The sequence below is a fragment of the Triticum dicoccoides genome, chromosome 2B (genome assembly GCF_002162155.2).
Source record: "Triticum dicoccoides isolate Atlit2015 ecotype Zavitan chromosome 2B, WEW_v2.0, whole genome shotgun sequence".
In the NCBI taxonomy this organism is placed as follows: domain Eukaryota; kingdom Viridiplantae; phylum Streptophyta; class Magnoliopsida; order Poales; family Poaceae; genus Triticum; species Triticum dicoccoides.
Window position 1 is genome coordinate 595,482,066 of NC_041383.1, and position 12,932 is coordinate 595,494,997.

At 42.2% G+C, this 12,932-nt stretch overlaps 1 protein-coding gene across 3 annotated transcripts; it reads left to right on the forward strand.

Moving 5' to 3' along the window:
- The first annotated feature begins 242 nt into the window (after positions 1 to 242).
- LOC119365072 lies at positions 243 to 4,091 on the forward strand. Of its 3 annotated transcripts, none has more exons than XR_005175307.1 (4): positions 243 to 688; positions 959 to 2,569; positions 2,646 to 3,252; positions 3,764 to 4,091. XR_005175307.1 is itself a non-coding variant. In XM_037630659.1 (4 exons), the coding sequence occupies exons 1-4, from the start codon at positions 555 to 557 to the stop codon at positions 3,781 to 3,783; spliced, it is 336 nt and encodes a 111-aa protein (XP_037486556.1). In that variant the 5' UTR covers positions 243 to 554; the 3' UTR covers positions 3,784 to 4,091. The 3 variants fall into 3 exon arrangements, 1 of the variants encoding a protein (XP_037486556.1); XM_037630659.1 differs by having other exon boundaries at positions 2,485 to 2,569; positions 2,646 to 2,742; XR_005175306.1 differs by having other exon boundaries at positions 2,646 to 4,091.
- Positions 4,092 to 12,932: the final 8,841 nt, after the last annotated feature.

The following is a 12,932-nucleotide window of genomic DNA, read 5'->3' on the forward strand; positions in this document are numbered from 1 at the left end:
TTGGCCGAAACTATTCCAACACACAGCATGTAAGTCTTAGATAAGCTCATGTCACATTATCTGTCATCAAAGCACCATGGAATCACCGATGTAATTTCTGTCGGCGTATGGAGTCTTTAGTGATTGTCTGTGTGTCGCCGATTCATGAGGACACAAAAAGTGTTGTCATTATTTGCTTCGGCCCATATAAAAAAATTGGCGCTGAAAGAAGGCCATGCGCACGCTATGTGAAACACTCATTCGGGGCGGACTAGCAAAAAAACACACATCTCTATCGCCCCCTCACACAGAAATACCAACCTCACCTCTCTCCTCTCGTCACCCACACCCTAAACCTAACCCGATTCCGCCGCCGCCGCCCCCGCCCGTCTGCGCCGCGGCCCCCGACCTGCGCGCCGCCGCCCTTCCACTGGTCCCCTCGCGCCACATCATCCCGACCCCAACCTCCCTCTAGCCCACAGTGCACCATCCTCCCAGTAGCAGCAAGCCGTCCACCGCGACAGGAGCAGCAGCGGCACCGAGGAGAAGAAGCGCCGTCAACCACCACCGGATAGATGCAGCAGCACCTTCCACCAGTGAGGAGAAGCAGTACCGTCAGCCACGGAGGATCCACCGTGGTTCTTCCTCCATCGGCAATGTCTGTTCCTGCTGATCTTCTTTCCTCCGCCCAGCCTACAAAATTAAAGAGGTAAGCTTTTGCCCCCATTTTACTGAAGTGAAACTGAAACAGATAGATCTATCTTGTAGTGGTTGTTTTAGTTCATCACAGATAGATCTCTGTTGCAATCACATGAACACATCAGTTTTAAGCTAAAGCAAATTATTGTAGATGTGTTTTGAAAATCTTAATTTGATGAAACAAAGCCACTGGAAAAAAAACTTTTTGTGTCCCCACGTGGATGTGCTTTTTGTCTCCACATGGATCGAAATTCATATCGCTCTATAATGCCCTGCTCAGGGGAGATCGGGATGCTGCGCGCCGCGCCCTGCTTGGATCTGATGGAGCGGGCGAGATAGTGGTCGGGGCATGGGATGGCGCCTTCGTCGTCAGACCATTGGGATTCAGCATATTTCTGCAGTCTTCTTTAGAGATCAGGAGGGTTCGATTCAACACAATTCCGGGCTTGGGTTCCTGTCGAACAAAATCATCTCGACAGCATTCCTCTTTCTTGCTTCTTATTAGTCAAACTCTGAAATCAATTTCTATATTTTAGTGGGTACTTAATTGATTTGATAGGCTATATCTACGTGTGATGCATCAACTAGGCTTTGTAAATGGATACATAGTGTTTTCTGGTTATTTCTTCAATAATTATGTGTTCCCATTTCTCCCACTCAACATGTTACAGAATTTAGTGATTAACATTTATCTACCGAATTACAATTCAGTCAAGAATTACAATCTTTATGCCAAAACTAAACAATAGAAAAAAGTCTGCGTGGGATTTGTATTGCCAGCTATGGCTTCAAAAAACAAAACCAATAGTAAGTTATTTATGTACTAATTCCCCTAATGATATTAGCATATGTTGTTTGAATTTAACTATTGAAGAGCACATGAATGGTACTAGCATCTAGGATTGAGGGATTAAAAGTTTACAAAATTTCAAAGAAATTGTATGTTGGTTTCATCTCTTTGTTGTTCTGAAATTGCCGCCCTTGTTGAATTGTTCTCTATCACATCTAAAGCAAAATTTTACAGTTAGCATATGTGATGGACTATATTTTTAATTGGGGCTCGAGTATAATGGACTGGGAATCATTCTCTTAATGATCTGGTACTCTTGAACTCGTGCATGAAACGTGCTTTTGTCATATATATTTCTCCCGAGGTTTGTGGGGAATAAGAAATTTAGATAAAGATATGATATCTACACATATAGTATATCTTCAAGTCTGAAAGTCAGTCTTTCACTGTCCCTTTGAACCTTCTTCCCAACCTTTGAGGATGTACATAGCACCCTGCAGAGATAACTTTTTTTAGATGTGTAGAGCACTTCTTGATGTTCATCTTACCATCTAGATCTCACATGTAACAACTATGCGGTAGAATAAACTTTTGCGAACACAAGAAAAAATTGCATTCTGCTGGATTTTCTGTTACAGTTTTCATGTTGTTTTTTTCCTGTTGAGGGGGACTATTCAAATATACTGATGGTATAAAAAAACCTATGTATACATTAACATCAAACAATTATGCAGAAAGTGGACCTTTTAAGTTCAGGAAAACCGCTTGATGTCATTTCACTCGGTAAATGTCAGTCTGGTTTAGTGTTCTCTAAAGCTATTTGACCCCAGCTACATGGTCCAGTAGCAATAACAGCCACATGATGGCCAATTCAGAAATACCTTTAGTGATATGTTGGAGTACAACCACATGGTTAGAGTTTCCATGTTAAATCACTCCTTTCTTTTATTAATACTTATTTGGTGAAGTTCTTGGCTGCAATATTACAAAGTTCATGTGAATGTTGTATTGAAAAGAGAGGTGGAGCTTGCTTGTGGATATGATGGAATGCAAACAATGGGCGATGCTCACCACATGTCCATTGCATGGCCATCAAATAGGGTAAAAATATATTTTATACATTTTCCTATTCTAGCGTAAACTATCACCTGATGCAAACTAATTGTTATTTTTGTAGATCAAACCTTGCTCCAAGTCATGGTTGTCGTCATCGCAGAGTTCGGTTATTATTCCTGTCAACATCACCATGTTCTATCTGACACTTGGAACTGAGGGCAAGTAGTATACCACTACCAGTACCTCTAGTAGTGTGGATCAACATGTTTTTGCAATTCTGTTGTCGAAAGTATTTTATTTTCATTCATCTAGTATTGTGGATCGGCATGTTTTGTCTAGTTTATATTACATCTGTTTGTGACTTGGTACATCTATTTCTGACCTGTTTGTGTCCTGGTGCAATCTTCAATGCTTGTTTTTCTATTTCTCGTTCCTCGTTCTGTCCTATGGAGAATGGGGAAAACATGTGAAAGCTCAAGATCTTTCTGTAACTAAAAGTTCTATCATATGCACTAGTTCAATCCCATTAAAGTTCCACTAATGCACTAAAATTTATCATTCCTGCTATTTATTCCTAGAATTTACTGGCCTTATCTCTCCACCTGAATCTTTGGTTGATTGTTCCTCCTATACTGGATCATATTTACTGGCCTTATCTCTCCACATGAATCTTCGGCTCCCCTGCTATTTGATGTTGAAGAACTAACAAGTACCGATGGTTTCCTTAGGTAGGAAACATCATTTTGTACTATATCATCTCTTTTGGACTGAAAATATAGAACATATATGTTTTGTACAGAACTTTTAGCAGCAGTCACCACACTATTTTTTATCATGTCTTTTGGACTGAAATAAATAACATTTTGTACAGTATATAACTAGCTATGAGGATGCTGATTGTTGTTGCACAGGAAACAACATTACATAATAAAAATATTCTTTGAGTTCTTATTATGGACTGACAAGGTACTGTAGCTTAGGGTTGTGTGTCAGATTGATATATTATGGAAACCCCGCTCCCGAGCAGGCCTAGTACAAGAATTAGTAAAACTTATTGTTAAGCAAAATGGTTTGCACGTCACTAACTTGGTATAGATCCACAAGAAAACACTAACATTGCTGAGAATAGCTTCGGATGCAATACAGTCCAGAAAATCACGTCTCTTCCATCCTGCCCTCATTTTGTTGCATGTCCTTCTCATTTTCTAAAATTGCTCAAAGATACAAGTTCTTTTGCAGGGACAAACGGGAGAAAGTAGCATGTACTGAAGTTGATCTAGGATGTTCTGTTGTTCATATGGAAGTTGATATCGGCTTGATCAAAGACCGGGTATCTCCCATAATATTTTGTAGTAGCCAAGTGATCGAACATTTGGTCTCTTGAGAACTTGCTCATCATATTTTGTAACTGGCCATGACCTGAATGTCGACTTGTATTTTTCCTTAATGGCTGGAGCTAACTTGAGTGAAGAAAACTAGTGAATCTTCTATATACTAGATGACCCGTTGCGCCAATGGTGCAAAGGCCGAATGTAAGCCAGGTATTGTAAGAATGTGCATTAACATATTGTTGTTCGAAAAGCGTAGCTCATGATACTATATGCAGCAAACAAGCGATAGTCATACGCATAGGATTGTCATGGTTTGTTTTATGTAAGATTGAAAATGATGCACTAAGTCATGTAGGAAAGGATTTTTGTGATCTGTTTAGATTGGATAGACAATCATGCAGAGGCCTTTTGTAGTTGAAGATGAAAGCATATATTTATTTTATCATGGTTGTTTCAAAAGCATACCGAACAGCAGTCTAAGCATCAAATAATCAATAGCTAAATGCACAGGATGGTCATAGTGGATTACGTAAGATCCAAAAGGATAATAAACACAGAAGTCTTGATAGGCTTTATACTAATATTAAGTTATATAGCAAGGGTTTTTTGTAGTTGGATTATATTGAGTAGATGATCAGATGCAGTCCCTTGAAAGTGCATTTGAAGGCGAAAGCATATGCTTGCCCTTTGTTCATGTGTGCGTGACGGAAGAAGTTGCTCCAACCTCTAGTGATGGTGGCCCTTTTTGTCAACACCCTTGATAAAGCGGGTTGTGACAGCGGTAGTTCCATCTCCAGTAGGGATTGGCAGTTCACCACAGTCAGCATCCATGTGTGGGAAAAGGGAGCCCGTAGAAAAGGGAATGCTAAAGTACCCAAAATAAAAGTAAAGGTTAGTTACTATATCATTTTATACCATGCTATTATATGAAATTGGACAGAGCAATTGCAAAGGATTACCATTCTTTTGCCGTCTGTTGCAAATGTTTCTGTCATGTGGCACACATAGTAGCGATTAGGTTTGGTGGTGCTGCGGATGATCTTTCACACTCTACAAACATTATGGTTGTAGCACAATGTGGCGACTAAACTCATCTAAGTAGTGGACGCAAGGCTCACCTATGTTAAATTGTATAAAGCTATATCTTTTAGCAGATGTCGTGAGAGTTGTTGGAATGAGAGGAGTAATGTAGCCCTTAACACAGAGAATGTACTTTCCTGCCTTTAGATGGATTTTTTGCCTTTCAATCCTGCCCAATGAGGCGCACTCGATCCCACATATATTCAAACATGCATGAACTCTAGATGAACCGCTAGCTGCATTCCACTCCACTCCATTCCACCCCCACCCTCTCTACATCCCCTTCGCCCCCAAACTCCTTTCGGGCGATATCCGGCATGGCGGTCAGCGGATCCGAGTCCTACGCATCTTGATCCGTTGACTGGAAACTTGTCCCACGCAGCCTCTAGGAGAAGATGGTTGTCCGCATTGTGCTCCGTCGATCTCGGGAGGAGTCTGCCCAACATCGCTCAGACTCCATCTAGCGGGAACCCATTGAGTCCACCCTAATGACGCACGGATCCGGTGCGACGCACGTCGCCACTGCCTCGCTGGAGGCGGTGTGATCCGTCTGGTGTCTGAACGCTGTGGCGGATGCTCAACCGCTTCATTAGTGCACCGAGGCGGAGGTGCACATCCGCTTCATGTCAGATGCAAATATGGCGTTATGTTCCCACCATGCGAGGCAATGGGCGTGGGAGGCGACGATAGTCCTCGCGACAGACATCGGCGTGACGGAGTCGCACTACTCGACGCTGCAGCGGGTGATCGGTGACCCCTGAGCCACAACTGCGTTCAAGATGGACCTGTCGGCCTTCGACCACGGCGGATCCATCGTCGAGCTCATTTCCACCGGCGACATGCAGGCTCCAGTCATGGGATACATCGGCACCTCGAGTCCCATGAGCTGATGCGTGTCCCATGTCCTACTCTACCTCGTCGGTGACCGCACTTCCACTCCAAGGGGCACAACCAGCCGTTGGACATGGACACTGCCGGAACAATAATGATGGTCACCGGCGAAATTTTAGAATAGTTTCATGTTACATGTAATTGTATAAATTTGATGATTTGCAAATGGGATATCCGATTGTGAAAACAATTTTTATGTGTTGATCAATCACTGTCTGCAGACATATCCGGATACGTCCGCAGACCTTTAGATAAGGATTTTGATACTTGTGGTTGCAGATGCTCTTATATTAAGATAAGTGGGAATAAATTTCATGAAACAATACAGATTATACCAGTTACATAAAGTACAAATTAGCACCAAAGATAAAAATACAACCGTGACATTGTGACAAAGAACCACACACTCTGGAGTCTGGACACCTATACACACGGGTTGACACCTACACACACAGGTTGCACATATAACGCCAGAGATAACCACGTGGTGGACTGTTAGCCTTGATTCCATCGATCAGTTCATCCTCTTCCTCTCCCCACTGTACTGGAGAAAACACCTGGTGAAGGCGATTCAAGCTGGGCTCCATCTTCGCGGTGGATCACGCTGCAGCTTCACGGGGGAGCGGATCACGCTGCAGCTCGAAGGCACTGCGGCTTCAACTGCATCTCGGCGGCCCGGCAGCTCGAAGGCGCAGCACCACAGCTGCTCCATCTGCATCTGGGCAGCCTGGCAGCTCCCGCTACAGCTCGGAGCTGCGGAATCTGCAGATGGCGCCGCTCGTATCGGTGAGCCAAATCCTCATGGTTGCTGTTGTCGCTCCCTGCCGAAGGTGGCGTCTGTTCTGGCAGCCTGGCACTCCCTGAAGCTGGTGACTTTCCATGGCAAGGGAGGCTCCAGCAAGCCCACGGCAGTCGCCGTTGCCGCTCAGGTAAAAACTAACCTCCTTCGGTGTTTTATGAACATGTAGAATTTTTGTGATTCAATTCAGCTGTAGCATGAGGGGCATCATGATCTACTATTTTGCTGAGATTAGTGGCACGGCAAAGTACATCTTCATTTTCTGAAAAATAGAACAAGATGCAGGGACTGATCACTCGTAGAAGTAAACTCGAAAAGGAGAAGCTTATAACTTCACTAAATAACTATACCAGGAGCAACATTACTGTCTGCATCCTCATGGTCTCGTCATTTACAACAGGGCCAGTTGGAAAAAGGCCTGTCAGGACATTGACGTTCCTGACGTGGTGCATCGGCCCACATCGGTGAACCATCGCCGGAGTTGAACTTGTTGATGGACAGTGACGGAATGCATCCACTGAACAAAGTAAGCACTTTCCTGTTTTTTATCTAATCTCTCATTCTTACCTTAGACATACAAATGAAAAAAAGAGGTACGGGAGACTAAACAAAGAGAAACCAAGATACCGAATGAATACAGAGTGATATGAAAATAGAAAAGTAAATGTGAATAGAGACCAAAGACTCGGAAAACAGAGAGTAAGAACGAACACGAGGACCTAGCACTACTATGTTAATAGGCAAGTCGTGTCATACTTAGATGAGTGATTCAATGTTGAGTACTAATTAGCACTAATTAGTGGCTGGGACTGCTCCAATCATTGAGCTGGGTATATTGTATATAATACATAGTTGAGTGATGGCCTTTAGATGTTTCAGATGCTAAAGAGTATTTTCTAATTAACATATACATTATGCTATGCATCCTGACATATGCCCTGTTCATCATTTAGTGTATCTAAGAAAATTCATTGTTGGTGTATCTAAAAAACCCTACATACCAAGAGATGAAAGGGCCAAACTGTGCCAATTAAGATTGCAATATTTCTTATCTTTTTTTTAAGAAACAAATGAGTTCTTTGAATGCAAAGAACAGATAAGTGCTAACCAAGAATTAAACCAAAGTATCTTCTGATGTAGATTTCTTACCAGCATCTCTAGCATAAAGGAAATAAATGTCAATAACAGCCTCTAAAATCTCAGTACACAAAAATTAAGATGCTTCTTAAGTGTATTTCTGTTTCCATAGTAAATCATCGAGCTTATTATAGTAGCATGAACAGTCAATACACTTCGTTAGTACGCAGACTAAAATACATACCACATATTCTTGCCATCTCTTACACTTGATGATCACATATTGTACTTCTGATTGCACAGTCCTCTCTTTCTCGAAGAAAATACATCACTATGAATCAGTGGGTTCCACATAGTCCGTGCAACGTCATGGAATTCAAAGCTGGTGCATAAATTTGTCCTGTAAATCCACCATCCATATGGTAAAGTAGACATGCTTGTGTACTGGCCTTTACATGAACATTCTCCAGGTTGAATATTGACACATCTTCAGAAAAACTCGCTGAAAGAAAATATAAAATATATAGAAAGCTCTAAACATGCCAATGTTCAGTGGAAATATATGTTGACCCAACCATGATCTCTACTGGAAAATGCTACTTTATCTAAAATATACATACTTCAGTACTTGGAAAGTGCAAACAATATGTACATTGAGGAATCTACCTTGGCCTTCAGTTTTTTTTCCCAAGAAAACGCAAATGGCTTTTGCGTTTCATTGCATTGGAAAGAGAGGAAATTTACATCCTCCTAGGAGGCAGGTTTACACAGCCAGCTTTGACAAACTTTTACACATTGCTAATGTAACTTGTCAAGGAAAAAAAACAGGCCACCATTTTTCATTGCTGGGAAACATCTAATGCTAAATATAACCAAACTTAGCTAATTATTTATGTACAGTAAATCCAAATAAAACTAATGAACATTCTCTCTCTTGGCTCATTATAAGTGAAAGTGTAGCGCGGTTTTCTGAGGCTAGGACTGAATACCAACAAAAGAAAGAGCAAGAAAGAACAAATAACATCTACCTCTTGGCTGAACTTGTTCTAGCTAATTAGTAGGCTTAACAAACTCAGTTTGTCTCCAAGCAAAATGACCAATGAGCATATGATGTAGTTCTACTATTTAGTTTCAGGCATAAGCAGTTTCTGCTACCTATCAACTTCATATAAGCATTTTATCTTTGCACGGTCTCAAAGAATATGCAGCGGTAATTAATATTCACAGCCATTCTTACCCCAAAAATGGTATCTACTGGATCCAAACAAGCTTAGATGATCCTCATAGCGTAGCTTCAGTTGCTTTCGGTAGCATGAAAACTCCGAAAGCATAATCTATTCTCAATCCTGTATAAGACTCTCGTTTAAAGCCTCCTGGTGCATCCGATTTTGATTCCTTGCAGTCAAAATAGAAATGTCACTATGCACCAAAGTTATTCTTCCACTAAGCGACCTGAGTGAATAAACACTCCTGACCAAGACCAAGGCCTCGACCATAGAGACACGGCCATCTTTTGAATATGTCTTCAACTTAAGTGCCTTTGTGGGAGAAAATATGTAGAATCTCTTGTCGTCGGACTTACTATCCCGAAATGAGGACACCTAGAGACATAACAACAAATTAGGACCACTATATAAATGACGGGGAAACCTTTCGATGAAATTTCATCTAAACCACCAATTTTTATCTGAATAACATAGGATTTTAAACAAACTGTTAGTGCACAACAAGATGATGGCGGCATGGAAGGAAATTCATAATTAGAGGTCTACCTTTGAGTGGTACCATAGATGTACTGAAAAGAGTTGTGGCATAGATTTTGTTGTTCACATATACCCTGCAACGATACTCGGCCTCTGGAATTCCTAGACTTGTCAGCATCAGATGCATTTTTATTTATCCTACAAGGAATTCTGCCTTTTGTTGGGATATTATGCAACTTTCAGTAATATAAGACAACACTTTCAGCTGAGGGTTCAAACAGCCACTGAAAAAACATTTATAAAGTGCAGCGGATAAGGATTTTTGTCGATGCTCTCAAATTCTCTCTGCCTGATCACAACAACTGCTTTAACCTAGACCAATGATAGTCCTGTGTGTCATATAAGGTAAGAAGAGTGAAGTGGATAAGGATTTTTTTGTTGAACAGAACATAGTTTACACATATTTCGTCAATTGCTTTATCCAGAACATCAACAAGACACTCAAGATGCTATGCATACTGGCAGCTATCTAATCCAACAAAAAAATCAACAGCAAGCCCCCTTAAGAAGCCAGCTGGCATATGTTTATTTTATAAATAGTAAAACGTAAGCATTAGCATTCCTTTAAGCATGAAAATGAAAAGAGAGCATTGAAACAGTTAAAGGAAGAAATAACCACCTTTTTTTGTCAAGCCATTCCTTTTCAGTGAACCTTTGTTAGGCAAGCCTTGTGGCATCTGTAACCCTGAAATTTAGTAAACCCATGATATATGTGACCCCTATAATTTAGTAAACCAGTGATATCTATGGCCCTAGAAGATATTGTAACATACTGTAATGGAATATAAGATAACATTGCCAAGAAAGGGTTTAAATACTAAAATCAACATACTTACTTTGAAATGCATAGATATTGTTCACAGCCATATTCTTATACCCACAAAGTAGCATGAACTTCAGTATCATTAGCACTGCCAAATCTGTAAACAGGAGAACTAATCTCATAAGAAACTTTTCTTTACACTGCCTGTGATATCTTGTTGTATGCCATTCCAACTGTGAACCTGTCCTGTTACTGATGCAAAGCAGCTGCCATTTATGTGATTTACATTCCCATATGCAGTTAACTCATGCCTGCGGATATTAGATTTTGTTCGGACCAATTGCTTAACCCTTCTACAAAATGAGGATTTTTGATAATAGTCTTAATTCCGCTTGGTGATTCTCCTTTAAATGAAAGATTAACAGGCCAAAAGCATCGCAAGAAAAGAACATGATTGCATACTGCACATCTAAGAAAATGAATATATGGATAACTGAGAACAAGTTCGAATGCATGTTCATGCTGAAATTTGCAAAAAGTAACAGACGAAGACTTAGTAAAATCGATGGTCTGCACCAAAAACATTATAATGTAAAGACTATCAGAAATCCTCAATGGCTCACACATAAAATGCATTAAGTTTTCTCTGAATTTTGTTCCTAAAATTACATGATGGCGAACACTACAGGCCAGCAAGAGAATTGATGAACTGCTTGGTATACAACATCTAGTCAAGTGTCTAGAATATTCTATCGATGAATAGACCAAACAAAAGGTTTACCTGATTGTAGAATTTCATTGACAAATTCCAAAACTGTAATTTGAGACAAGATCACTGGGCAAGTCAAAGCGCTTAACCAGAATTTCATTAACAAATTCCAAAAACACAAAAAGTCAGCATAGTGTCGTTGCAACAAAATCCTGCCAGATAGAAATAAAGGTGGAACCACCATAAGAACAAATTAGCTCATGAACACATCATAAAAACATGACAGGGCAAATACTGCCCAAACAAAGTACAGAGAAAAGAGAAGAAGCAAAGAGAGAGGAGCACCTCGACCAAATTCTGGAGGAAGACGTCTTCCACTCCTAGAGCTTCTGGAGCCGACGCCCTCATCCATGAGATGAGACGAAGAGGAGAGACGAGTTGCTCCTGCTGCTGCCTCCATATATCTCTGCCCAACACCCCTGCCTAGAGTGCCGCCTTCCTCTCCTCCCCCAAGCACTCTCCTGCCGACGACGGGTCGAGGCCGACGGGCACCGATGGAGCACGGGGCGAGGCTGCTGCTTCCCTCCTGCCGAGGCCGGATCGAGGCCGACGGGCGTCGGCAGAGCACGGGCCGGCCGAGGCCGAGGCGACGGCGGCGGCAGGAGAGGAGGCGCACGGGCTAGGTCTGGCTGCCTCTTCTCTTTTCTCTCGCTGCCGCTTCCCCTTTTCGTTTCCATCGTGCCCGCTCGCCCAGGCCGCCCGCTCGCTCGCTAGCAGCGCACTCACGAGACCGACAGATGGGCCTGCCGCGGCTGAAGCGGAGGCGTCGCCGCTAGGTGCAAACGAGGACGGTAACAAACGCCCTGCCAACCCACGACACTGGCAACCCACGATCGATCGCCAATGCTTTCACCCCGACAAAGGCACGCACACGCCCTGTCGCTGCTAGGCTGGCCCCTGCGCAAGGATGGCCCATGCGTCAGTCGCTCTAGCCTGATTACGCAACGTACAGAAAAACGAGCGGCGGGATTTTCACCAGGGCGACGGAAATTACTGTTACGTTGCCAGCGAGGCGAAGCGTGCGCGCAGGATGGATTTGAATTTGCGATGGCGCTGGATGGGCGGGTACTCTAGCAGCTTTTATATGTTAGATGTTGAATGAATGCATTGGATGTTATCTTGTGATGAATGGAAGAGTGCAATTGGAATGTTCTATATATGTTGAATGAATGCATTGCATTTGCATGTTATCTTGTGATAAATGGAATAGTGCAATTGTATTGCGTACTGAAATGATTTGAATAATATGATTTTGATTGTATTGCGTACTGGCAAATAAAGTGTCGGCATAGAAATGGCCGTTGCACTATCTGTCGGCAGATGTAGTATCAGATAGACTGTCGGCATAGCTACGGTGTCACACAATCTGTCGGCATAGTGCAGTGCCAGATGAACTGCAGAAATGTCTGTCGGCGTAGATCTCACCAACGTCGTCATACTTTCTGACGGCATAGATTTATCTGTCGGCAAAAACCTTTCCTGGCAGCACTATAGGCAACAGCTCCTTTCCGTCGTGGAAGTTCTTTGCCGATACTAAATGTGTCGCCTTAGGTGACCTATGCCGACAGATTGTTTGACCCTACTTTGAGTGTCGTGGTGTAGTGTTTGTCGAAAAATTCTCCAAAATTGCTAAACCTCTAAATAAACTCCTCAAGAAAGATAAAAAGTTCGAGTGGACCCACGGTGCGAGAATAGTTTTCAGGAGCTGAAAAGACGCTTGACATCTGCTCCCGTACTAGTACCACCAGATTTCTCCAAGGACTTTGTTATCTATTGCAACGCCTCACGACAAGGACTAGGTTGCATACTCATGCAAGATCGTCATGTAATTGCCTATGCTTCACGACAGTTGCATCCACATGAGGAAAATTATCCTACACATGATCTAGAGGTTGCAGTTGTAGTCGATGCACTCAAAACCTGGCGACATTACCT